At 46.8% G+C, this 27865-nt stretch overlaps 1 protein-coding gene across 6 annotated transcripts; it reads right to left on the bottom strand.

Annotated features, from left to right (window-relative positions):
- On the bottom strand, positions 1 to 22847 carry UPP1 (uridine phosphorylase 1). Of its 6 annotated transcripts, XM_063815350.1 has the most exons (10): positions 19492 to 22847; positions 18997 to 19203; positions 18050 to 18226; positions 13579 to 13643; positions 8615 to 8732; positions 6433 to 6591; positions 5002 to 5116; positions 1335 to 1544; positions 913 to 1059; positions 1 to 202 (listed from the first exon to the last, which is right to left on the bottom strand). In XM_063815350.1, exons 4-10 carry the CDS (start codon positions 13620 to 13622, stop codon positions 63 to 65), a joined length of 933 nt encoding a protein of 310 aa, XP_063671420.1. In that variant the 5' UTR covers positions 13623 to 13643; positions 18050 to 18226; positions 18997 to 19203; positions 19492 to 22847; the 3' UTR covers positions 1 to 62. The 6 variants fall into 6 exon arrangements, with proteins under 6 accessions (XP_063671420.1, XP_016801188.1, XP_054543492.1 ...); XM_016945699.4 differs by lacking the exon at positions 19492 to 22847 and having other exon boundaries at positions 18997 to 19305; XM_054687517.2 differs by lacking the exons at positions 18997 to 19203; positions 19492 to 22847 and adding an exon at positions 18622 to 18677.
- Between the last annotated feature and the right edge of the window lie 5018 nt (positions 22848 to 27865).

Here is a 27865-nt window from a genome sequence, read left to right as displayed (position 1 = left end):
TTTTGGACAATGCTTTTAATGGCAAGTCATCGCAGCAGGTCTGCGGAGGTGCAGGGCAGCGCTCAGGCCTTGCTCAGTTTCTTCTTGATGAAGTAGCTCACCAGCCGCTGCGGCCTCTGCTGGTACTCGCTGAGCACATTGCGAGGGCTGCTGATCTGGTCCCCTTCCAGGCGGTTCAGGAGGGTGACACACACCACGGCCGCTGCAAAGGACAAAGACCACATCAAGGCAAGGTGCCGGGGGTCTAACATTTCACAGGGACGGGATGAAGAACCCACGAGCTCTGAGGAGCAGCCTCTCTGCCTCCTCAGGAAACCAGGCTGCCCATGCAGTCAGGCGGGGCCGGAGGATGGAGCGCGGGAGGGAAAGGCACTGGTCCAGGGGCTCGGAAGGCTCCTCCCTCTCTGACACCACCCTGCCCTGTCCCTCCCTTATTCTCGTGCCTGCTTCCAAAAGGAATTCACCATTCCAGGACCAGCTCAGGGCTGCAAGCACCACCTTGAAAGGCACATTTTGGCCAAGGTGATAAGGGAATTCTGCAGAGCTGTGAGCTGGCCTTCAAGGGTGGCTAGTACCTTGAGGGTAGATGAACCACAATTCAGAAAGCCAAAGCGCTTTGAAAGCCGAGTTTTCTATAGACCTGGTGGCAGCCTCATGGGGCAGCAAAACCTTTTTTGTCATTTTTCCTACACAAGGTCACTGAGAATCCTGCATTTTGTCATGTGACAATCAAAAGACATTGAACAGCATTGTGGTGACAACACATATGTCAGAAAGTGACTTGGGGGCAGCGGAAACAGAAACCAGAAATGGGTATCGGGGTGCCCCAGGAGGAGGAGCCCCAGCGAGGGGCTCCAGGAGAGCAGAAGTGAAGGGAGGAGGGGACGCCGAGGCCCATCAAGTGCCGCTTACCTTGGAGGCCGCAGGCGCTGCACATGGCGGCAAACACCGAGGACTCCATCTCGATATTGCGGACGCCGGCTGCGTAGGCTGCCTCCAGATACGCCTGCTTGTCCTTCTCCGTGTAGGAGCAGAGAGCCCCATCCAGACGGCCTTGCCCTGAGGCACACATGGAGACATGAGAACCACATGCATGTGAGAAGCTCCTACAACACATCAGCGCCACTGATGCCCAGAAGGACACAGGGACAAGCAAGACCCATCCAGGTCCTGCCTAGGTCCACTCAAACGGGTCATTATAACCACTCTGGGCGAAGTGTAACTGAGACAGCAGCCTGGCAAGTGGAAACGCCAGTCCACAGCGAGAAGGCAGGCTCAGGGGACGGACCAGGGTTCCCTGGCTGAAAGACGCCTCCTCGTATCCGCTGCCTCACCTTCATAGAAGTCCAAGGTGCACATGGTGTTCCCCACCACTGTGGTGAACTCGCTCAGCTCTGCAGAACACAGCAACAGCTCCTGCACCAGCTTCTTGTTAAGGTCCGTTTTCCGGATGACCCGCTTCCCCAGGACAATCTGCTCAAACTCTGCCTTGAAGCAGGTATCCACTGCCTGCTCTGTTATGACCACAGTGCCAGGCTCCAGACCTGAGGAAGAAAGCAGACATCAAGATATGCAGGGTGTAAAACAAAATAAAATAAAAGCAGGGCAGCCAGGGAGCACACAGCAGAGCATATGGAAGAAAGAAGCAGATCCACCCACACATCCAAACACGAAGCATCCAGTACTGTTCTGAAATACACAGTGACCCATTTTTCCCATTCAACTTTTTTTTAAGCTATGAAAGTAATTAATGCATGATCATTATGGACACTATGGAAGAGAAAGGCACAAAAAACAAAATAGAGGGCTGGGTGCAGTGGCCCACGCCTGTAATCCCAAGCACTTTGGGAGGCCAAGACGAGCAGATCACCTGAGGTCAGGAGTTCAAGACTAGTCTGGCCAACATGGTGAGACCCCATCTCTACTAAAAATACAAAAATTAGCCAGGCATTATGCCGGGTGTCTGTAATCCCAGCTACTTGGGAGGCTGAGGCGGGAGAATCACTTGAACCCAGGAGGCAGAGGTTGCAGTGAGCCAAGATCACGCCACTGCACTCCAGCATGGGCAAAAAGAGCAAACTCCATTTCAAAAAAAAAAAAAAAAGAATAAAATAAAAATGGCCAGGAACCTTCAAGTACTTTGTCCCATATTTCTTGCTTCCATTCACGGCGATTTCCCACTGTTGTCTGTCACTGAACCATATACCATGATGTGTTTCATTGATCCCTGTTTCATACCTTGTTAATATTTAAGATTTCAGGCAAATACTTGAAAAGTAAACCAGCAAAAGGCAGACTAGAACAGTATAATGAAGTCCCACACCCTAAATCCAGGTGAGCTATGACCAACTCCTGACCTACCTGGCCTTCCTCTCAGATTGATGCATTATTAGGGTCCAGTTTCTATGTTCTGGGCGTGCCTTCCTGGAGTAGTTTCCTGTTTGTCGGGACATTCCTCTGCTCCTTATTCTTTGTGTTATAATAATTTTAGATGGGATTTGACCATTGTTATGGACCTGGACTGAATGCTGGTTTCCCCCTCAAAATTCATAGGCTGAAATCCTAACCCCAAAGGTGATGGTTTCAGGCAGCAGGGCCTGTGGGAGGTGATTAGGTCATGAGGGTGGAGCCTGCATGAGTGGGATTAGTGCCCTTATAAAAAGGACCCCGGAGAGCTGCCTGCCCCTTCTGCCATGTGAGCACACAGGGAGAAAACAGAGCTCTATGAATCCGAAAGTTAGCCCTCACCAGACACCAAGTTTGCTGACTCCTTGACCTTGGACTTCGCAGCCTCCAGACTATGCGATAAATTCCTATTGTTTATAAGCCACTCAGTCAATGGCATCTTGTCTATCAACCTGCAGGGACTAAGATAACTATGATCCATTTCTGATACTTATTTTAATGCAAAATTGGTTTTCCTAAACATGTGGGAGGGAACAAGAAGTCAGATCTTTTCCAGAGCTCCCAAGTCAGTTGTTTTCATGAAACGTTAAAAAACATGGCCGATTGCAAAGACCTTTGCTTCGCTCCCCACATGTATCTGAACTCCTCTTTCCATTGCTACTCCTGCGGCTGTTCTGGGCAATTCCGAGTCTCCTTTCAGCAGCTTCTCCCAGCACTGGGGCTGGAGCTAGAGGAGAGCTTGGCTGATGCCTTGGTGAACCCACAGGGCCTGGAGTGGTCAAGCCCCTTGGAATTCCAGCATCACTCACATTGGGATGCACAGGCCCCCTCCAGTGTCAGCTGCCATCTTCACCATGTCCCCCTGCACCTTCCTAGGAGTGCCTGGGACTCTTGTTCTCAGGTCTGTCCATCGCCTTGAGCTTCCCCCTGAGCAGCTGCCAACACAACCAGATCCTGAGGCTTTTTGTCTCCACCCATTCATACTTTGGGGTTTGTGAGGATAGCACATCACCTTTTATTATCAACTGTGTCCAGGGGTTTTTGGTTTTGCTCTCTAGTTGCTCTTTCCATTTTTATAGAGCAATTGAGGAAAATTCAAAATCTATACTACTCCCTCCAGAATTATCTGATCATTGTTTTAAAAATCACTCCAGAGCAAGAACTCAAGAACCATTGACTAGAGCTCCTGGCAGAGGCCAGCGTGCTATGCACAGCTGTGTCAGGTGGGCAGCATCGGAGACTAAGCTTGCAGGACTGAGACAGCTCATGGCCGTTGGTGTGTTGTCCTAGGGACAATTTCGCTAAACTTGGAATTACAGTCATACAAACAGATTTTATGCATCAATCTCTCTATATAACAAAAAGAAAAGAGACAAGATAACATATTCAAAATATTTGGGTCTAAAGCAAGTCCCCTTTCAAGGTCAGGACACTTAAATTCTAGAATTGCTATAAATCCTAGACAGTCCAGGCCCTAGACAGCCTGGAACAAGTACACACAGGCCTGGCCAGCAGCGGCAAAGCTCAACTTTCTCTAGGGCACATGCAGGCTTCTTCCCTGAGCTCTGAACACCTCGGTGGGAGCAGGAATCACTAGAACCCAGTTTTTAGCAGAAAGAATGGCACAGAATTGGAACCCCAGAGAGCAAGACCACGTATTTAAAACAAATCTGCCTAACAGACTTTTGCTTACAATTCAACAATTTGTTAGCTTTTGCTTTCTCATGAAATCTCATTCTTTCTTTGCCATGTTTGTGGGGGTTTTTGTTTGTTTGTTTGTTGTTGTTGTTGTTTTTGAGATGGAGTCTCGCTCTGTTGCCAGGCTGAAGTGCAGTGGCGCGATGTTGGCTCACTGCAACCTCCGCCTCCCGGGTTCAAGCGATTCTCCTGCCTCAGCCTCCCGAGCAGCTGGGACTACAGACGCGCACCACCACGCCCAGCTAATCTTTTGTATTTTAGTAGAGACGGGGTTTCACCATGTTGGCCAGGATGGTCTCGATCTCCCGATCTTGTGATCCGCCCGCCTCGGCCTCCCAATGTGCTGGGATTACAGGTGTGAGCCACCGCACCCGGCCAACCATCTTTGTTTTTTAAACAAAAAAAAAGTCCCTGTTGAGGATAGGGACATTTTAAGCTAATTTAAGGACACTTATCTGAGTTTTGTACTGCGCCTCTCTCTTCCCCCCTTTGATTTTCCTGTGTCTTTTCTCCTAAGGTGCTTCAAATCCCTGCAGGATTAGGGAGGAGGAAAAGTAAGCAAAGGAAAGGAGAGAATGGAGAAGGGGGATTAGAAAGAATAAGAGAGAATCAAGCAGACAAGAAGGCACAAATTGTGTAACCCCAAAAGGATGAGTTTCCCCCATATGCCTGGTATGGTACCCTTCTAATGCCTAGCTCTGGGGTGTGGGTTGGGAGAACAGGTTGGACAAAAAGAACAAAACACGCTTCTTTTCACACCTCCTGTTAATAAGCTTCCCTTGAACAAAGCCAAGAAAGGAACTCTTTGTCTCTAATCCCACACCATGTAGAAGCTGCCTTGGCATGCCCCAGTCCCTCATCCATTCACAGGGCAAGAGGCCCCTCTGCAGACCTTACCTATCCCACCAGAAGTGCCAATGCGGATGATAGTGACGTTGGAGCACCGGGCATAGTACAGCAGCTTTATGAGCTCATGCAACATGATTGAGATAGAAGGAATGCCCATACCATGCTGGAACCAGGGAGAAACACCCATGTTAAGCCAAGGTTGTGACTTTGTCAATGTTCTGGCTGATGTTTCATGTGATGTAATTCAATCTAACATGCCCATTGACATAGTGATGAAAGATAAACTTTTTAAATATAAATTTAAGAACTAGTAACACTTTGGGAAACTTTAAAGTGTATGCAAAGCTGTCAAAGACAAAACCCCATTTGATCGACACAATTTGTTAAATAGGTAACAGCTGAGGACCCAGGGGCTCAGCAGGGAAGCAGCAGTCTGCTATTGCCAGGTAACAAACAGCTCCTTCTAGCATTTGAAGCCCTGCATAAATACCCACCCTATTCTCCCACACCCCACCACAGGTTAAAGTTTTATCTCCTTTCTCTTTTCTCCCTACACCCTCTGCTTCAGACAAACTAAGTAATCAGCTGGTTCCTCAGCCCACTGGACACAGGATGCCTTGCTGATCTTGTCTGCCTGTGCCTTTTCCTCTCTTTGGGGTCTCTGCATACCTCCTTCTCCTGCTCTCCTCTTCAGAGCACCCCCCCTAGTGTCACAACTTCCGTGATGCCTCTCCCTGGATGGACTCAGCACTTTCCGGGGGCTGTTCCTGTGGCAGAGCCATACAGTGGAGGCATCCCTGCTAGAATCGGTCACGGAGCCTTACACACAGGAAAGGCTTGCACAGATTATCAGTAACTGAATAATGTCTTGGCTCCCTGATATGTTCTAGTTGGTTGACATAGCTAGTGTCCTCAGCTGACTGGAGAGGTAGGGGTGCACATCTCAACAAAAGGGGTTCCCTTTCCTTACTCTGCAGCTGTTCATTTATATTGCTCCTGACAAAATCAAAACTGAAAAATGAAAAGACTTCTATGGTAGAATCTGGAGATTTCTGTGTTCACCGTGCTCATTGCTAAATCAAAATGTGTTTTGAAGTAACTCACTGTGAGGTGGTAGAGGGGATTAGAGAGGCCTGGTACTTTGAGGCTCTCCTTCCATCCTGCTCCAGGCAGGGCGCCCCCTACTGTCCCTCCTCTACACCCCAAGCACTCTAACTCCCTGCACCTGCCACCCTCACACTGTGTAGACAGACAGCGGTGTATATGCATTTGTGTACTTAGTCGCCCCTGGAGACTGAGCCTCAAGGACGACAGCCTGAGTTCAATAATCTCTGAATCCCAGCTACTGTGGGCTCACCCTGCTCCCAGCCATTTACAGTAAGCAGGTGTTAGGGGACCAGCTGTCTGTGTGTGCAGAGGGGTGGGGCACAGGGGGTTGCAGAGCCTAGAGACTGAGCACAAGGGAAGGCAGGTACTCACACTGACAGACAGCACCGGTCCTACTTTATACATGGCATAGCGGTCAGTTCCCGCACAGATGTTGGGATAGTCTCTACCTGGGCAGTCAAGGCCCAGCTCTGCACCAACGCACCTGATGAAGGCTTTCATCCGGGAGGGGCTTCCACCAACACACACAAACTGCAGCCAGAGAAGAGAGACCCCCATTAGTGCACTGTCTATAGCAGAGGTCCTCAAGTGGGGCCCCTAGACCAGCAACATCAGTATTACCAATGAACTTGCTAAAAATATAAGTTCACTGGCCTCACCAGGACCTGCTGAATCTAAGGGGCCCAGTAATCTGCTTTAACAAGGCCCCCTGGTGAGTGGTCAGGGTGGGCGGCCAAGCATCAAAAGGCAGTCAGCTCCACAAATGCAGGAATCCAGACCCTTGCTCTCTCTGAGGAGGTAATCCCAGGTTCTGTGCACCCTCGGCCTCCCTCCGTCATGTAGAAGGCGGCTTGTGGAGACAGCCTGGGTTTGAAACAGAGGGAGCAACTCCTCACTGTCCCTCTGTGTTACCAGGGCCCCACAAAATGGGCTACTGATCGCTCTCTCGCCTGGTTACTTGAGTGCCAAATAGCCAATGCTTGAGAAGAGCCAGCCGAAGCCTAGAGGAGGCTCAGGAAGTGATAGCTATTCTGGATGGGTCTCTCTCAGAGAAGTAAAAACTTTAATTTGCAGAACATCATGTAAGAAAATGTTAGTTTTGAAAAAAAAATTTTTTTTAAGTGAGTAAGTTTTTAAAGAGTTTGAAGATGGCTGGGCACAGTGGCTCACGCCTGTAATCCCAGCATTTTGGGAGTGGGCAGGCAGATCACCTGAGGTCAGGAGTTCCAGACCAGCCTGTCCAACATGGTAAAACCCCATCTCTACTAAAAAATACAAAAATTAGCTGGGCATGGTGGCAGGTGCCTACAATCCCAGCTACTCAGGAGGCTGAGGCAGGAGAATCGCTTGAACCCAGGACAGGGAGGTTGCAGTGAGCTGAGATCACACCACTGTAATCCAGCCTGGGCAGTGAGACTCCAGCTCAAAAAATTTAAAAAAAAAATTCTGAAGATAAAAGAAAAGAATTATTAATTATTCTCTAAACATAAAAAAGAAAATTCCATAGCCTGGAATAAAAATCACTATGGATTAACTTAATAGGATGAATGAAATTTTAATGACTTAAAAGCACATGGAAAGTTGTCCACAATTTGAAACCAACACTATCAAAGAACAGGATAATTGATAAGACATAACACTATTGTTTAATTATGATCCCATGTAGCAGCACTGGATTCTAGCATCCTGGTATATTTTGATTTTTAATTCTACATGTCAGTTCATCTTTACCCATTAGACATTTCAAAGTCCTATGTTAAGATAAATCAGAACTAAGGGACTTAAGACTTTGTAGAAAAAATTAGCTGGAAGCTGCATGAAGCAAAATAAGACATTAAAGGCAATTAACTAAACAGAATATCAATATGTATCTCATATTACAAACAAAATACAATGACCTTTATTTACTATCCTTTGCTTCCCTAGGAAATTTTTACATCTTTCTCTTCTCTCAATGAAGCATTAGGAAGTTTATTTTATATATAGTTTCAAATGCATAGTCATGCCCCATGTAACGATGTTTTGGTAAGCAAGGAATCACATATACACAACAGCGGTCCCAGAAAATTATATAATACCATGATTTTACTGTGGCTTTTCTATGTTTAGATATGTATAGATACACAAATGCTTACCACTGTGTTACAACTGCCTACAGTATTCAGGACACTCACATGCTATAGAGGTTTGTAGCCTACAGGCATATGGCCCAGGCAAGTAGTAGGCTCTACCACCTAGGTTTGTGTGTTGTCCACACAATGATGAAATACCTAAGGCTGCATTTCTCGGACCGTATTTCCAGAGTTAAGCAATGCATGACTGCACTAAATTTGCAAAAGATGAATTAGGGAACAATTTGGCACTACTTAGGATAGTTTTACTTGCTAGTTCACATACTTGAAAGTTAAAAATTTGCAAAAATTTGGTAAACATTATGTCTTCATAAACCTGTCAGCTGTGGTCTCTCAAGCATTTGTGGGTTGGTCTACCTGTATAATATAGGGGGAGGTTGATCTTAAGACAAATGCCAAGGTGTCAACACCTGGCCTCTTACCTTCACATCTCCAAACAAGGCTGGGAAATTGTGTCTGCTAGTGGTGAGATTGAAATGATAGAGAATATCTTCTTTCATTTTTGCTATGTTTGGATTTAAAAGTCTGACGGGGCAATCACTGTTAAAAAACAAGAAAGTGGAAGGCTTATAGAACATCAGTGCCCGACAGCCGACATTATCACAGAAGTGCCCTATGTCAGACACGAGGCTCATGGTGGGAGACAGGGCCAGATCCCGGAGATAAGACAACCCCAACATTGCCAAGGTCCCCACTTGCCTCCCCTCTGTTCTTCCCTTCTCCTCCCTCTTAACCCCTGTTGCTCCCATGGCTCTGTTTGGAGGGCAATAGGGATGAAATCAGAAGAGCACACGAAAGTACACAGATGGAAATGTTTGATCTACCCATACAAGGAGTAGGGAGTATAGCCAGTTGCTCCTCTAATCAAGTTCATTCAATGAATAAACTTGAATTTATTTTAAAACTGCTATGTTTACCATAGGAAATATGAACAGAAATAGAAGGAAAAACAACCTCTAATCCTACCTCCCAGAGATAACCTTTCCAATCTGCATACCTTCAATTTGTTTTTGTTTTTGTTACACTAGCTACCACTTCTCCAGCACGATATCCAATAGGAGTGACAAGATAAGACATCTGTTTATCTGCTAGAAAATGTGCTCATGGCACATGCTGGTCTAGAGCAAGCATCAGCAAACTTTTCTTCATAAAAGGCCAGATAATAAATACATGTGGTTTTGCAAGCTGCATGATTTCCGCTACTTCTCAAGTCCACCATAGACATGTGAAAGCAACTACAGATAGCACACAAATGAGCGAGTATGGCTGTGTTCCAATAAAACCTTCCTTACAAAACAAATGCCCCAGGTCTAGATGAGTCCCTCAAGCCTGTCGAAGTCCCTTAGAGCCAGCCTCAAACGTAGCTCCTTCAACAATGTATGCCTTCTGAGTCCTAAAGATGGGTGGGCTCCCTTACAGGAAACAGAGGCAGACATGGGATGCTGATGTCAGAGCAAGTGGGGACTTCTTTTTCTTCCTTCTGAGTCTGACTTTCTGCCCTGAACCCCGTGGTTATGTCTCCTCCTCAATCTAACTCATGAGAAAAGAAAAAGATACAAGAGAGGCAAGGTCTCAGCTGCCACGGATTTGGAAATAACTGTTAAATAAGGGATGCACACCCTTCACAGACATTGTCCATTCTCTCCCCTCACGATGCTTGTTGTACCTTATCTATATTTTAACACTGATATACATAATTAATGTAATAACTTTACCTCCAGAACAAAAATTTCTGGAGGCCATGACCACATCTTATATATCTCTGAATCCCACGTAACACACCACAGACAAGAAAAACAAGGTTGAGATGGTCCCGTCCTATTTTATCTATCATTTTATCAAATCCCTATTTCTATCTGGCACTCATCAACAGCAGGCACCCAGGCTCCAAACACACAGATGGCCTATACCTGACTGCTTCCTCCTTTCATGCCTGTCAAATGTTCCTTCCCATCAATTCCCCTAGAGTGGGGCCCAGGTGAGCTCACACCTGAACATTTCAGAAAGGCTGATATAGAAAACATAAGTACAAAGGGTTATACACAGAGACAGGGAGATCTTTGTATAAGGGGACAGGGGGCTAGGTGACTGTCTCCTGTATGGGCAGGCAGGGACTGTGCTGACTGCACTAGTGAATCTGCTGAAAACCCTGCTCAGGAAGGCACAGCAGCCTGCCTGAAGCACAGAGCCACACCCGCCTGCCCCTAAGCCCACCTCTTCCTGACAAGCTATGGGTGGGGGGGATCTCCAGAATCAGGGTTCATTCTACTCTGGGATGTGGGGCAAGGCCATTTTTCAAGGGACCAAATCCAGAATCACGTGTGGTAAGGACCATCCTTGAACTTTTCTCAGAAAGCCTTTTTGATCTCTAGGCCAATCTGAAATTCTGACAATCTGCACACCTCACAGTATTTTAGGATCCTTTAGTGACAACTATTTTTCATGTAAGTAACATTTCCATTCTCCTCCTTCAGGATGTTAGAAATACACAGAGTACAACATAGAAGGGCTAAGAGTCATGCTTCAAAATAACAAAACAGGATGTGATTAAGACAACTTTGTCACATATTTCAAAATAAAATACTTGTCTTTTCTCCTTGATTCTGAGAAATGAAGAAGAAGGAAGTAGGGTGTAACCGTGAAGACAGGCAATGATTTTAAAACATGAAAATTTGGCCGGGTACAGTGGCTCACTCCTGTAATCCCAGTACTTTAGGAGGCCAACACAGGTGGATCACTTGAGCCCAGGAGTTCAAGACTAGCCAGGGCAACATGGTGAAACCCTGACTCTACAGAAAATGCAAAAATTAGCCAGGCATGGTGGCATGTACCTATAGTCCCACCTCCCTGGGAGACTGATGTGGGAGGATCACCTGAGCCCAGGAGGTTGAGGCTGCAGTGAGCCCTGATCACACCACTGCACTCCAGCCTAGGTAACAGAGTAAGACTGTCTAAAAATAAAAAATAAAGTAAAATTTAAAAAGTAAATTTAACATGTACCATAATGAACCAGTAGATGCCCCAATTTATTTTTTGAAGGATTTTAAAATAACAAGTCAGAGACATACTACTTGGAAAAAAATATTTCTCTAGTCTACACATAATTTCAAGTGACTTTATTCTGCTTTATTCTACCACTTTATTCATCTAGCAAATATTCATTGAGCATCTACCATGTAAAAGAAATATATGAAATGAAAGAAATGAAAACTGTCTGGGCGCGGTGGCTCATGCCTGTAATCCCAGCAATTTAGGAGGCTGAGGCGGGCAGATCACTTGAGCCCAGGAGTTTGAGATCAGCTTGGACAACATAGTGAAACCTTGTCTCTCTGAAAAATACAAAAATTAGCCGGGTGTGGTGGTGCATGCCTGTAGTCCCAGCTACTCAGGAGGCTGAGGTGAGAGGATCACTTGAGCCCAGGAGGCGGAGGTTGCAGTGAGCTGAGATCACACCTCGGCACTCCAGCCTGGGTACAAGGGCGAAACCCTGTCTCAATAAAAGACAAAAAGGAAAAAAAAGAAAGAAATGAAAACTGGCTTCTGATTCCAGGAGTTTATCAGCAGGGAAGAGAAAGCAGTATCAACCTTTATATAAACTTGCCCAAATAGCTTAGGACCGGCACATGTGGAGACAAGAAGAAAATGAGATGGGTGAGACACAGGGGCCTGAGGTACTAGGGAAGGGGAAGTGGGAGGGCTCCAGAAAATGCTGGCTGAATCTCGCACCAGCCAAGCATCCTGTGCTGGGTGTACTGAACATAAAGATGAGTAAGATCCAGTTCCACTCATGGAAGGCTTTCGACTTGGGGTAGAAATGAAGTTATTAATAGCTAGCACATATCAATTCATTTAATACTCTCAGTATAAACTAAGTACCATCAGTAACCCCATTCAAAGTCCAAGGTCACATCCTAAGAGGCTGTACTCCTGAGCTCTACACCTGACTGCCTTTCAGCAAGTGGAACATGATTAGCAGATAGCTGACGATAAAACAAGGGAGGGGAAAATAATTACCGAAGACAGGGAAGGGGAGGAAACCCTCACTGAGTTGCTTGGCACTTGGTGTGCCGGCCCTGTTTTCTCCAGCCTTCATTTCTACCACTCCCCTCCACCCCCACCAGCCTCCTACTGGGCCTCAACCTCAAGCCATGGCAGGAGGAGGAAGGAAGGGAGCTCCAGAAACTGGGGACAAGGCATTTTTGGCTGTCAATGACTGAAAATACCAGGAATACTATTAGTTCAATTAAAAAATAATCACTGAGGCAGGCCACAGTGGCTCACACCTGTAATCCCCGCACTTTGGGAGACTGAGGCGGGTGGATCACTTGAGGTCAGGAGTTTGAGACCAGCCTGGCCAACATGGTGAAACCCCATCTCTACTAAAAATACAAAATTAGCCAAGTGTGCTGGCTTGCACCTGTAATCCCAGCTACCTGGGAGGCCGAGGCACCAGAATTGCTTGAAACTGGGAAGCAGAGGTTGCAGTAAGCCGAAATTACGCCACTCACTGCACTCCAGCCTGGGCGACAAGAGCAAAACTCCATCTCAAAAAAAAAAAAAAAAAAAATCACTGCAGGGAATGTCCACAGGCACCAGAAACTCCAAAATGGACACCAGGACTTCCGGGGAATGGAGGAGGAGAAGAGCATTGTCCATATGGAATTATGACCTGGGTATGCAGCTGTCACATGTGAGACTTCAGAGAGGTCTCAGGGAAGTTAGAGGAACAAAGGACCAGGAGTCCAGAGCAAGGGGGGCCAGAGGTCACCACAACCCTGGGTGGTGCCAAGGTCAGAGGCCACCAAGACTGGGGAGAGGCCATGGCGGCAGGACAGAAGGCCTGCCCGGGTAACCACAGCAGAGGTGGGAGACAACTGGGGGTATGAGAAAATAAGAATAATCAGCGGATTAAAGTTCACATAGGAATCAGAATGAAGACAAGAAATTCTTGCTTTTCTAGCAATGCCTAAACACAAGTGGTGTCATGCCAAGCATACCAGAAGTATGACAAACTGCAAAGAAATAAGAAGGCATTTAAAATTCAGAACCAAGGCAGAGCTGAGTGATAAGCAGGGGATTTTGTTTAAGAAAGTGGCACATAGAGGAAAAACCTACTAGACAGAGATTTGAACAGGGACTTGTCTGGTTTTCTGAAACAACATGTCCTAAGAATCAAGAGCTGAGGCCCCAGCGCCCGACCCCGGAGGTCTTTAACCATCTAATTTACGAACCTCCTGAGTCATTAATCCCGCCAGGCCTCAGTCTCTTTCACAAGCATCAAATGTGTTAATATATGTCAAGTCCTTAGAAAAATGTGTGGCACAACATATGCTCTATAAACAACCCAACCCCACCCAACCCAACCTGGAATGAAATGGAGCCTTACTTGTGACTTTCAGCTTTCTCTGCATTGGCTCCCGTGGCCGCCATTCCGCCAACTGAGGCAGGACCCTAAGGAAAAAAAATCACAGAATGGAGTGAATCCACTCAGTAGAAACCAAGATCGTGCAGAGCCCCACTAATATGTAGAAAGTCAGTGCAATGAAGTGGAATTCCTTACACACCTCATGTAAGTGTGTGAATTGTGTGAGAAATAGAAACAGAGAGAGAGGAGAGTGTGTATGTGTGTTTATAGCATTGCTAGTTTCAGAGAGGAGGTGCTGAAAATGTGCCAAAAGCCTAAGTGGACAGGCACCTCACACCTCCAGAGAACCTGTCCCCTTTATGCCTGTAAACCCAGCACTTTGGGAGGCCAAGGCGGGTGGAGATCATGAGTTCAAGACCAGCCTGTCCAATACAGTGAAACACCATCTCTACTGAAAATACAAAAATTAGCCAGGTGTGGTGGCAGGCGCCTGTAATCCCAGCTACTCTCAGGAGGCTGAGGGAGGACAATCACTTGAACCTGGGAGGCAGAGGTTGCAGAGCGACACTCCGTCTCAAAAACAAAACAAAACAAAACAAAAACCTGTCCCTTATTCCCAATTTCCCAGCCCAGCAAGTCAAGACTTACTGACCCAACACACCACACCTCTCTGCCTCCCTTTTCTTTTTTTAATAGAGACAGAGTCTCGCTCTGTCACCCAGGCTGGAGTGCAGTGGTGCCATCTCGGCTCACTGCAACCTCCGCCTCCCAGGTTCAGGCAATTCTTCTGCCTCAGCGTCCCAAGTAGCTGAGACTACAGACACACGCCACCACGTTCAGCTAATTTTTGTATTTTTAGTAGAGACGGGGTTTCACCATGTTGGCCAGGCTGTTCTCGAACTGCTGACCCCAGGTGATCCACCAGCCTCGGCCTCCCAAAGTGCTGGGATTACAGGTGTGAGCCACCGCGCCCGGCCTCTGCCTCACTTTTCTAGAATCTCAGATGCTCTTCTCCCCAGGAAGAATTGGGTCAAAGATGGGTAAAAGGTATCAGCTCCAGGGGGAGCAGCGGGGACAGGGAACAACCATAGGAGGGAGAGGGATTGAGGCTGACCTGAGTCAGCCCACGGCCCCGTCTCCACTGCAAAGTCCCATGAAGGAAAACGTGGCGTACCTGCAGTTATTCCACTAGGGCTCAGTAGTCAGAAACCCCCAAGACCACTTCTCTGTGTGGAGAAGGGCAGGGTTTTGCCAGAGCTCTTTGAAGGAGGGTGAGACTCACATTTTGAACTCAGTTAATAAAGCAACAAACCCCCAAATGTCCTGTAATGGCCAGGCCCCCAACTCCCTGGAAAGCCTTGCAGAGTGGGCAGGATTCATGCTGAGAGGAAGAGAGTGAAGCACTGGGTCTACGGGATGATCCAAGGCTCATAAAGCCATCAGTAGGAGTCTGTGAAGTGGAGCTGCTTTCCTGAGGTCAAGCCAGTTGTTTCCACCACACGGTTCTCACCTTCGTAACTCAGCAGTCTCTTGTCACCAAGCTAAAACCCAAAAGGTCCCTTTTTGGAGAATGGGATTTATTATTACCATAATATAGTGATCATTTCCAGCAAATTTTGAATGCCAGGGAAAACTACAGTTGTTAGGTGTGGAGAAAAATGTTCCCTCCAATTGCTGCCTTAAATCTCTCCACCAGGCTTTCATTCTCCCTTAGCATTTACACAACACTTCTTTGGAAATCCCAGCCTACTGCAGTCCAGCTAAGGAGAGCTAAGAAGGGGAATAAGGTGTGGTGTTGTTGATTTTTTTTTTTAATTCACCACTTTATTCTTCATTTTTTAGAAACAGGGGGCCATGCACAGTGGCCCACGCCCCTAATCTCAGCACTTTGGGAGGCCGAGGAGGCCAGATCACTTGAGGTCAGGAGTTCAAGACCAGCCTGGCCAACATGGTGAAACTCCATCTCTACTAAAAATGCAAAAAAGTAGCTGGGTGTGGTGGTGCATGCCTGGAATCCCAGCTACTCGGGAGGCTGAGGCAGGAGAATTGCTGGAACCCAGGAGATGAAGGTTGTAGTGAGTCGAGATCATGCCACTGCACTCCAGCCTGGGTGAAAGAGCAAGACTCTGTCTCAAAAAAAAAAAAAAGAAAGAAACAAACATGGTCTCACTCTGTTACCCAGGCTGGAGTGGAGTGGTGCAATCACAGCTCACTGCCGCCTCAAATTATTGGGTTCACGTGATCCTCCCACCTCAGCCTCCGAGTAGCTGGAATTACAGGCATGAGTCACAACACCAGTGTGAAGGGAATGAGTTTTAAAAGAGGTATCACACCTTGGCCCCCGGTTCACCAGGGGCCAAATGAAGGACAGTGTAGGGATGAAGCTTCATGAATAGGCAGAGCTACCTCTCCCTACACATGTGGAAGGAGGAGAGAGAAGCCAGGGCAGTGCTTCTTATCAAAAGGCACTACAGGAGGATCCCGGGGCGTCGGTGTCTGGTCATGATTTCAGGCCTTCTTCAGGATCCATTAAGCAGACCTACCGACTGAGGGAAGAAGTAGGGTTTAGGGTCAGGCAGAGTCCTGATCCCCAGGGCCAGTTTCTGTGGGGCAGGAACATTCCCCCGTAAGAGTGGCTCCTCTGAAGAATGTGCCCTCTTACAACCTCCCCTAAAACTCTGCCCCCTCCAGGCTGCTATTTTTGTCTTTAGGGGTAGGGAGCTAATGGGAGGGAGCAGCCCCCCAGTGAACCAGGCAGGGGAAGAGCTAAGAGGTGAGCTCCCTTGGGCCAGCAGCTGAGAACATCCCACTGAATCAGAGACTGCTGAGTGGCCCCCAGAAAGCTTTCCAGAGAGAATCCAACCCCGTTTGTAGAAAAGGAAACCAAGCCAAAGACAGAACTTCCCGTCTGGCCTTGTAGAGTAAGGATGTTTCTCTCTAGGTTTGGTTGCTTTTCTTTACTCTGAACCAGAGAAACCAAGGCCACATCAGCAGAGAAATCAGTTCCCTTGTCCAGTCACTGCCTTCTGCTGGCTCCTTCCTAGTGGGCTCCAGGACCAGCCTCACTCTCTTTCCCTTTGCAATCTTAGTACCTGCAGGATCCCCCCTCCTGGGTGTGAGTGTCCCAAGAACTAACTTTTCTCCACTTTTCAGCCCTGCACTCAGGGAGGGTCTATTTAACCACACCCACGTAGGCAGAGAAAGTTGCAGATGTCTGCAGTGCTCCAGTGGAAAAGACCCTGGTGTTGAAGATATCAGACTGCGCTGATTTTAGAAAACCTTTCTCCTAACATTGTACCACAATGTTCTCCAACTTCCGTAAGGAAATGAAATTCAGTTTCTCAACAAGTCTTCTCTCACCTCTCTAGAAAGCCATGCTCTTCGCTCCCCTCCCCACATAACAGGAGAGTTTTGCTGGTTTTACCTGGGCTGCAAATTCTACCTCCCAGGGAAATCCTAAACCTGGCTTAGGATTTGGCTCCCCAAGGAAAAGTCTTTTCAGTGATCACCTGGGGCTCCCTACCTATTACCAGCCAGATCCATCTTACTTAAAAAAAAAAAAAACTGAAGATGTTTTTGATTTTTTTTTTTTTTTAGTTTTAACCCGTTAAACTCAAATCAGATTGGTAAGTTACTTGCATAAATAACTTAGCTTGTAAACATTTAAAATACTTTTTTGAATGAACATATTTCAAAAGCAAATGTGTGTGAGAGAGAGAGGAGAAGGAAGAAGAATGTTTGTTGTTTATCTTTAGGGAAGAGGAAAACCTAGAAGTTTCATTTTCTGTTATATATTTGATTTTTGGTTTTTTGGTTTTTTTGTTTGTTTGTTTTTACAATAAGTTTGCGTTAATTTTAAGATCAGTAAAGTCAACAAAATTCCACTTTGACAAAAAGCCCATGTAAAGAAAAACTAATTTATCCTTCTTAAATGAAACATGAATGCCCACCAGTGCTGAAAGTATTGGAACCAAGAATATAATTTGTGCTCGATACACCTGTGCTGAATTAAAACGGTCTGCGGTGATGAGGTTTAATGCAGAGGACTGGAAGGTCAGGGTAGCCTCTGAAAAAAGAAATAATGTAAGAGCAGCTGAGAAGTGGGGAAAGCTTGGGCCAAAATGCAGATGGGCAAACAAACTGAAAGGCAGGAGAGACAAAGGCCTGCCCTGGGAATGGCTCAGCAGCGCTTGTAGAAATCCAGAGTAAGACATTCTTTCTATTCAAGGAAGTCACAAAGTTTTTTAAAGACCCGCGGTTACAGCCAATGAATGGAACCAATGGTCTTTTTAACCAGAAGACCCCAGGAAGGTAGAAAACGAGCCAAGGAAAGGCCAGGCAGGGGACAGTGGGGAAAGGAAACAGGGATGGAGAAGCAGAGAGGGAAGTGCAGAGACAGGTCACCCAGGCGCCTGGAAACTGCCTCTATGGCCTTCACGGGAAACGGCCTCTTTCTACTCCGGATCCCAGACTGTGTTTCTTTGAAACTGACCGTCAGAGGAGAGCGGCTGGAGGCGGACAGACGTCTGCAGTGGGAGGCGCTCCAGGCGTTCCAGGCAGTGTCCTGCCGGCGAGTCACCCGCGACCGCGAGTCACCTCACCAAGCCCTGAATTGGGACAGGAGACGAGACGTGTCGACGAGCTGCGGAGTTCCTCGCTTCTCTGGGCCCTGCCAGGTCCAAGAACAGGTTGCCATATAAAAGAATCGTGAAGGGACCCCCTTCCCCATGCAAATTATGTCATATAACGCATATGCCTGTGAAGTTTCTCTGCGGAGCTGCCAGATAACTCGATGCCAATATTTTATGCGGTAACATTTTGTTAAATGTTGACTCGATGGCCACTTGACGCCATCTGAACTCTGAAAGCTCAAGTAACAATCATCCTCCAAATGAAATTTTACCCCCTTCTCCCTTTAAAAGGCGGTGGGGACAAAACATCACTTCGTCACTTAAGTCACCAACTCCTTTCTCTTATCTGGGGCTCCCAGCATAGTTCTAGGGGTTCCCGCACTCCCCGCCCGGGTTTGGGCTGCGAGAAGCGCCCGCCTGCGCCCTGCGGCACCTGACCCTGCCGGCTCTGCCTCCACCCTCGCTGCGCCTTGGACCGGTGGGCTCCCCGCCCAGAGCCCCGCGCGCTCCGTCGCCGGGACGTGGGAGAGGTAGGCACGGGGTGGACCCGAGGAAGCACATCCCGCCCGCGCGCTTCCCCCCACGCCCACCTCGCTCCGCACACACCAGCCCCAGAACCTCCCGGCCGCGCGCCCGCCTCCCCGCGCAGCCGCGCCGGGCCGCTCTCTGCTCCTCTGCAGCTGACAGCCAAGGTGCACCAGAGCCTCCGTCACCGCCCCTACAGGTAAATGGGCACGTGGCCAAGGCAGGGGACGGGCTAGACCCCTGGGAAGAGAGAACGGCGGGAGCCGGGCCTTGGGCGACTCACCACTCGGCCTGCGCAGAGACCCGCTACACCCGCGGCGCCATCCTCGCACTGCGACACCGGCGACAAACACAATGCTCCAGGGCCGGACGAAGGGACGGCTCTCGGGAGGCTCGCGGACGGCGGGGCGCGAGTCTGTGCGCCGGAGCACTCGAATGAGGGAACCACTTGCGAGGTGAATCTCATATGGAGTCTGCGAGCGGCCCCGCCCTGCCCGGGGGTTACCGCTAGGCTCGGGCCCCGCCTGCCCTGGGCCGGCGAACTCAGCTGACCGCATCCTGGGCCATCCCGCAGACAAGCCCCGCCCGCCCCCACCTTCCTCTGCCCCTCTGGCCCCGCCTCCCCCGCCTTCCTCCTCTCCCCCCTCCCGCGAAGGTCCCGGGAGGCTCCGCCCGCAATTGCTTCTCCCCTCTGCAGAGCAGTTGGGCAATGGTAAAGAACCAGCTGCCAGTTCTGTTACTCATTAAACAGCCCCTACTACAGAGGAAATCATCTTACCCACGTGGTCCTAACCTGGGGCGGAGGAAACCGGGCTAGAAGCGGCTCGAGGACTAACCCAAGGTCACGCCGCCAGGCAGGATCCCCGGTCTGTCTGGAGGTGGCCCCGCGGCTGGGGCCAGCGGAGAGAAATGACAGCGTGGAACCAGCCCTGGCCCGGTGGTCGGGAATGTGGAGCTGGCACTGTCACTGTGTGTACCCTGGACCTCTCTGGACGGCCTCGGCTTCCCCCCTGGGGAGTTTCTCTGGGACCTTCCTGATCCTGGGAGTTCCCGCTTGCTGGGGCAAAGCCAGGAGCTCGCCCGAGGAGGGGAAGTGACTCATTCATTTCGAGTCGCAGCTAAGTGGCCGAACTGCCTCAAACCGGCGCTGCACTCTGACCCGCAGGGGCCAGACCTGCCTGCCCCCGGCCGGTGCCCACTCTCCGTCTCAGGCGTCTTTCCTGGTCCTCTCCCTGCTTCCCGAACGCGCACTCTGGTGAGAGCACAGAGCCTGGGAAAGAAGAAGACCTAGAGGCCCGGGCAGCCCAGCACCTCTGTTACTTGCTTCCTAAAGGGAACTCCAGTTCCTGAGAAAACATGGGGTTGGGCCGGGAGTGGTGGCTCACGCCTGTAATCCCGGCACTTTGGAAGGCCGAGGCGGATGGATCACCTGAGGTCAGGAGTTCGAGACCAGCCTGCCCAACATGGTGAAACCCCGTCACTACTAAAAATACAAAAAATTAGCTGGACGTGGTGTCGCGTGCCTGTAATCCCAGGTACTAGGCAGGCCGAGGCAGGAGAATTGCTTGAACCCAGCGGAGGATGCAGTGAGCCGAGATCGCGCCATTGCACTCCATACTGGGTTACAAGAGTGAAACACACAAACAAATCAAGGAAGGAATTAAGGATTTTATTGAAAATGAAAGTACGGCCAGGCGCAGTGGCTCACACCTGTAATCCCAGCACTTTGGGAGGCCGAGGCGGGTGGATTACAAAGTCAGGAGTTCAAGACCAGCCTAACCAAGATGGTGAAACCCCGTCTCTACTAAAAGTAAAAAAAAAAAACCTAGCCGGGCACAGTGGCAGGTGCCTGTAATTCCAGCTACTTGGGAGGCTGAGGCAGGAGAACCACTTGAACCTGGGTGGCAGAGGTTGCAGTGAGCCGAGATCATGCCACTGCATTCCAGCCTTGGTGACACAGTGAGACACCATCTCAAAAAAAAAAGGTAAATGAAAGTACACTCCACAGTGTGGGAGCGGGCCTGAGCGTAGGGGCTCAAAGGCCCCATTCCAGAATTTTGGGGAGTTTCAATGTCCTCCGCTTGGGGCACACACTATGTAAATGAACGGGATGATGCAAAGTTACAAAGTCATTTACTTAGCCTACGCAGAGGCTATTTCCTGTCATAGCTAAAGTGTGAATCGGCCTTATGTTCCCTGCCTCCAGACCCTATTTTGCTGCCTCAGACTGAAGACTGAAACTGGCCTGGTTAGGAAGTTGGCTATTCTCTCTCTCTGAAGGTAGATTAACAACTTAGTTTTAGTTTTGTTACCGGAAAAGGGTCCCAATCCAGACCCCAAGAGAATGTTCTTGGATCTTGCGCAAGAAAGAATTTGGGGCCAGGGTGAGTCCACAGAGTAAAGTGAAAGAAGCAAGCTTATTGAGAAAGTAAAGGAATAAAAGAATGGCAATTCCATGGGCAGGGCAGCCTCTAGGGCTGCTGGTTGGCTATTTTTATGGTTATTTCTTGATCATATACTAAATAAGGGTGGATTATTCATGAGTTTTCTAGGAATTCTTCCTTTTAGAACATATAGGGTAACTTCTAAATGTTGCCATGGTATTTATAAACTGTCATGGTGCTGGTAGGAGTGTCGTTTAGCATGAGAATGCATTGTAATTAGCGAATAATGAGCAATGAGGAAGACCAGAGGTAGTTTTCCTCACCTTGCTGGTTTTTGGCAGGTTTTGGCCAGTTTTGGCTGGCTTCTTTACTGCATCCTGTTTCATCAGCAAGGTCTTTGTAACCTGTATCTTGTGATACCACCTGCCAACCTTCTATTTCATCCTGTGACTAAGGATGCCTAACCTCCTGGGAATGCACTCCAGCAGATCTCAGCCTCATTTTACCCAGCTCCTATTCAAGATGAAGAGTCTCTGAGTCGACCCCTTCTGACATATTTCCTGACTCTACAACCCTTAGGATTAAGGGTTCCCTTGTAAAAGGGAAGGGGGAATAACCAAATAACTCACCCCTTTCTTGGAAAACTCAGGAATAATCCACCCCTTGCTTAGCCCATATTCAAGAATAATCATAAAAAATACCCACCAGCAGCCCTTGGGGATGCTCTGCCTATGGAGTAGCCACTCTTTTATTCCCTTCTTTCTTAATAAACTTCCTTTTACTGTTCTCTGTGGACTCATCCCAAATTCTTTCTTGTAGGAGATCCAAGAACTTTCTCTAGGGCTCAGGATCAGGACGCCTTTCCAGTAAGTTTGGTGACCTGAAACTTTAGCATGGGTGACTTTATTTTTATTTTTAGTCTTGTCTTTTGGGGCCTAGTGCAAGAGCTTAGTCCAAAACAATGGCCTCCTATAATTTGTGTTTAACATTTGTCAGGTTAAAACCTTGTCAGTGTGACAAACTGGAAACAAAATTGTGTCGGGCCACTACTAAACCACACCCAAAATACCTGTGTCATCGATGTTTGCAAGCAGAGAGCAAATGCAGCCCACCAATGGCCACCTAGAGCAGCAGCTGCTAGAGGCAGGAAAGTCTGGAAGAGACCCAGGGCTTGCAGGCTCAGCCAGGATCCCCCTGCTCCTCAACAAGGTCTTTGGGCTCTTTCAGATTTCTAGAACACCCCTCAGAGAGGGCAGAAATTGAGCCGCAGTGTTTTCTAAACAGCTGCCTGGTCCATTCGTGGGTCATGAAACCCATGTGGTGGGTCACAGCTAGCATTTTCATTGTCAATGAGACAGAATGGAGTGGAAAAGCCTCTGCCTGCTTTCCACACCGGAGCACGTACTTTTGTCACACGAACTATGACTCAGACACCACAAACCCAGACCAGGCCCCCAGGTCAGAAGTTGACTCCCCTGAGGCCTGTGGTGAGACTACAGCATGACTCAGACCCCTGAGATTTCAAATTCTTGCCAAAATACAAAAAGTGAGATTCTTCCCGCCAACTCTCACTCATCATATAGAGCTACTCAGTCCCCTGACCCACCCCCAGCTCAGATAGGCTCACAGTGGCAGGCCCACTCCCCTGGCAGCTGAGTCCAGTCTGATGAGCCATCACTTTCCCAGGTTGCTGGTCCTAGTAGTCAACAAAGAGAGTCAAACTCTGTAAAATATTTGAAGAGATTTATCCTAAGCCAAATGTGAATGACCATGGCCCGTGACACAGCAAACAGCCCTCAGGAGGTTCTGAGGACACGTGCCCAAGGCGGTCAGGGTGCAGCTTGGTTTTATACGTTTTAGGAATGCATGAGACAGCAATCAAATACATTTAAGAAATACATTGGTTTGGTCCAGAAAGGCAGGACAACTCAAAGCGGGGTAGGGGGCAGGGTTCAAGGCTATAGGTAAATTTAGACATTTTCTGGTTTACAATTGGTTGAGTTTGTCTAAAGACCTGGATTGATAGAAAGGAAATGTCCAGGTTAAGATAAAAGATTGTGGAGACCAAGGGTATTTGAAGTCTTATAGTGGCTGCCCTTAGAGACAATAGATGACAAATGTTTCCTATTCAGATCTTTAATAAAAGGTGCTAGACACTTAGTTAATCTCTTTTTTTTTTTTTTTGAGATGGAGTCTCACACTCTCGCCCAGGCTGGCGTGCGGTGGCGCGATCTCGGCTCACTGAAAGCTCCGCCTCCCAGGTTCACGCCACTCTCCTGCCTCAGCCTCCCGAGTAGCTGGGATTACAGGCGCCCGCCACCACACCCGGCTAATTTTTGTATTTTTAGTAGGGACAGAGTTTCACCATGTTAGCCAGGATGGTCTCGATCTCCTGACCTTGTGATCCACCCGCCTCGGCCTCCCAAAGTGCTGGAATTACAGGCGTGAGCCACAGCGCCCGGCCAGTTAATCTCTTTAAAATTGGGAGAGCCTGGAAGAAAAAGCTCTAGCTATGTTAATAGAGATTTTTTACAGATGCAAATTTCCCCCACAAAGGACAGCTTTGCAGGGCCATTTCAAGATATGGCAAAGAAACACGTTTTGGGATAAAATATTTTTATTTTCTTCCCTGTCTCGTAATGTTATGCCAGAGTCAGGTTGGAAAGTAAGTCACGATATATAGGGTTAAATAAAACCCATCTCATGAGAATTCATCGTTTATAGGGCATGACTCCCCAGACCCCTTAGATAAGAATTTGGGCAAGATAAAAAAAAACGTCAGAGCTTAGTCCTCACAGTCAATGGCTAGCCTCCAAGGAAGTGGAGGATTCCCACAGGATTCCAGCTGCCCAGAGGCTTCACAGGCATATCCATGTTTACAGAAAAGATACAGGCCATGAGATATTTATACAAAACACTTAGGAGTCACAGCCAGCTACCCAACGGATGCCAATGGCTGACTGGTTCTTGCCCTCTCAGTCTTCACCTTTAGGAGAGGTGGTGCTGGCAGGATGTGGTATTTCTCATTCAGGGCCTCTGGAACCATCTAATCTAGGAAACACCCTTGTCTCATGCCTTGCTGCCACACAGCTCCATTTGCTCTCCAGTTTTCCAAGAAGCCTTCTACCTGACTGGTTTTGCTCTAAACCACCATCTCAGACTGAAATTCTTCACAAATTCCACCCAGGAATAATAAGGGTTCATTTCTGAACTGGACTCAGCATGCCATATGACCCATGGAGATATTTTCCTCATGAGATTTGACACAGGGGTCGTTGGCCATGCCGCACCCTAGCTGATGACTGGGCAAGTTACCAAAAACCATCTGAGCCAGCCTCCTCGTCTATGCAAGGGAATAATATGGTTCTGCAGGATGGTTGGGGTCAGGGAAAAATATATTCAAATTAGCAAATTCTTGCCAAAATACAAAAAGCGAGATTCTTCCCACCAACTCTCACTCATCATATAGAACTACTCAGTGCCCCATGTATACAAATGTAACAAGCCTGCATGTTGTGCACATGTACCCTAAAACTTAAAGTATCATAATAATAAAATTTTAAAAAAAAGAAGGCTTTTCTGGTTCATTGTTCTGTTTGTTATTCTGCTGCTTATGTTTAGAAAACACGCAGAGAGCTAGGATGAGGCATTCTTGGAGCCACCTCGTTAGAAAAATGAAGTCTGATGCCTTGCTTTCACAATGGCTGGTAAGAGTATAGTTTTAATCTATCATGGTTTCCTTATGCTTGCTATCTCACATGCCAGGTAAAGCTATTTGCTCCCTCGTCTCACTCTATCCCATTTGTACCCCTAGGTAGGAGAATGTGGTCTGGAAAATGAGGTGTCACTGGTGATCAGACATCATCACTTTTCTAGTGACTGTCAGCTTAGTTTTGTCCTACAGTTGTCTTGATTTCCAGCTAGGTAATGAGTGTGACATATCTTTAAGGTTTGGGTGTGCCAATGTACTGGAGACAGAAAATTGACTCACTAATTAAACCATAGCCTGAAACTTGCATGTTCAATACAGGCCTGCAATTTCCTTTACCTAGGCTTGGTCTCAGGTATTCTTCATAGTAAAGATGATATTGCTATTGTATCACTATGATTCATGGTGTTAGGACACCAAATTCCTCATTACATCTTTATTTTAAACTTCTAAACTAGTATAGCTCCTAGGATTAAAAGGATTGCAGATTTTTAATTTTTTTTAAAAAGAGGCAGTATTTAGGTGTACCTGGTAGGGGAGAGAACAAGCATAAGGAAAAATGAATAAATTGGGGCTGTACTGTTACCAGCCATTTTGAAGACAAGGTAAAGCTTTTTCATTTTTCTGATGAGGCAGCTCTGGGAATGCATCATCTTGGTTCCCTGCATGTTCTCTGGGCATGGGAAGCAGCATAACAAACAGAACAAAGGAGTAGAAAGCTTTCTATTTCTTACCCCATGCAATTGTTTGATTTTGAGATTTGAGCTAGGTATTTCAAGGACTGCCATTAACCAGCTATGTAACCTGGTGTTAACTGTTAAGTTTTACTCACTTCAAATTTGCTTTTGTTTCTCCAAAACGTTTTGCACATTTATAAGATAAATAAAAATCAGCATTTTTAGAAGGCAGCTATGATCACCACTCTACCACCAATGCCACTAAAATCTGTGTTCTTGATTACCTGCTGGAAATAACAATGTAATTCCTAAAATACTCAGTATAAGTTAAGTGATACATTACAAGTAAAGATCATGTGTTAAGTTTCAAGTTTCACTTAATGTTCTTAATAAAATAATGGTAGTTTGAATTCTCTACAAATATGTTCAGCCTATAATATTCTAAATTTACAGATGCTTGAGAACACATAATATTTTTGATTAACTGAATGTCAAACTATTATCCTACCGTGTAAATAGCATAGAAATTTTAACTATAGTCTTTAAAAAATCAAATTTCATTGGTAGGGAAGTATAAATGTATGTTTTTTTAAAACACAACATTAAAAGGTTGAGGTTATAACTTTCATAAAGATGAAATCACTATTTAAAAGCTGCACATACACTGATTATTCTTGTTTGTTTGTCTTAGAAGATGTATCTTTAAATTGCTGGAAGACATCATGAATATTTTCATTGCTAATTATTGGTAAAGTCTTTAGTATATGTCAGTTCTGTTTGTGTGGGTATGGTTGCTGTAGTGCGGCTTAAAAAAAAACAATGCTTCATATCAGTGAAAGCTCTTCTTTGGTTTAATTTGGGTTGTGGTTATATTGTTTTTTCATATCATGTGAGCTGATTGCAAGGGATTAACCCAAAATGAGCCACTTCACTTAAAATTATTCTATATGTTAGTTTGTGAATTCTGTTGTTGGTATTTAAATGTATATCATAGTTTAATCATATCACATAAAGTTGTGATTTCAGGAATACTTTATATTTCTTTTGCTGTTTTTGCTTGTGACAATTGACTAGTCCACCACATAGAATTTCTTAGTCTTTCTAACACTAGTTGAACATTTGAACTGACCAGATGATTTTATGGAAAGAGCATGAGACAATGGAAGTCAAATCTCTATTCTATACCTTGCTTTGCCCCTTTCTGGCTACAGGAGCCTCAGAAGTCACTCAGAGATGCAGCAAAGTGCAGGGGATCAAACCATTGATTGCTGAATTTGAGTCTTACTTTCGTCATTTATTATTAGCTGTGTGACAGCTGGTAAATTAACTTAATCTCTCTGTCTCTGTGTTTTCATTTGTAAATGGTATTAATATTAGTGCCTCTCCCCCAGGGTTCTTAAGGAGATTAAAGCAGTTGATATTTGTAAAGTACTTAGAATATTGCCTGTACAGCTAATTATTTAATAACATTTTAATATGATGTGACCTCATTAGATCTGATGTCTACAAACAGTACTTTGAGTTTGAGAATTGTTATCATTTTAAGTGTTTCTTGCCTTTGTTTTCAATATATCTTGAAATTATTAAACTTCGACTGGTGAAAAAAAAAAAAAAAAGAACTACTCAGTGCCCTGAGATACCTTCTATATCACTGCTTTTTTAAAAGCTTCAGGTTGGTTAAATCTTACATCTATGTTGTCATAGATCAGCAGTCCTCAATTTTTTTGGCAGATATTTTTTCTACAGACGTGGGGGTATGGGGGCGATGGTTTCAGGGTGATTCAAGCACAGTTCATTTATTGCTCATTTATTTCTATTACATTGTAATATATAATGAAATATTAAATAATTATGCAATCCATTATCATGTAGAATCAATGGGAGCCCTGAGCGTGTTTTCCTGCAACTAGACAGTCCCACCTGGGGGTGATGGGAGATAGTGACAGATCATCAGGCATTAGATTTTCATAAGGAGCATGCAACCTAGATCCCTCACATGCACAGTTCACAATAGGGTTCATGCTCCTATGAGAATCTAATGTTGCCCCTGATCTGACAGAAGGCAGAGCTTGGGTGATAACATGAGCAATGAAAAGTGGCCATAAATACAGACGAAGCTTTGCTCATTCACCCCCTGCTCACCTCCTGGTGTGCAGCCCAGTTCCCAACAGGCCATGCACTGGTTCTGATCCATGGTCCAGGGATTGGGGGCCCCTGGCAGAGATGACCCTTAAAGGTGTGCTGATATAAATTACTAAGGGGTTCACTGTTCATTTTCTGGAAGTGCTTTTTGGCTTAGGAAGCCAAAAAGCATGTGGTGTGGAAATGTCCAGGAGTCTGTGAGAGGACAAGTGCTGTCAGATCATCCAGGTGCCTTGAGCT

The sequence above is a fragment of the Pan troglodytes genome, chromosome 6 (assembly GCF_028858775.2).
Source record: "Pan troglodytes isolate AG18354 chromosome 6, NHGRI_mPanTro3-v2.0_pri, whole genome shotgun sequence".
Classification (NCBI taxonomy): Eukaryota; Metazoa; Chordata; class Mammalia; order Primates; family Hominidae; genus Pan; species Pan troglodytes.
Note: the sequence above shows the minus strand (reverse complement) of the source record. Positions and strands in the feature narration are given on the sequence as shown.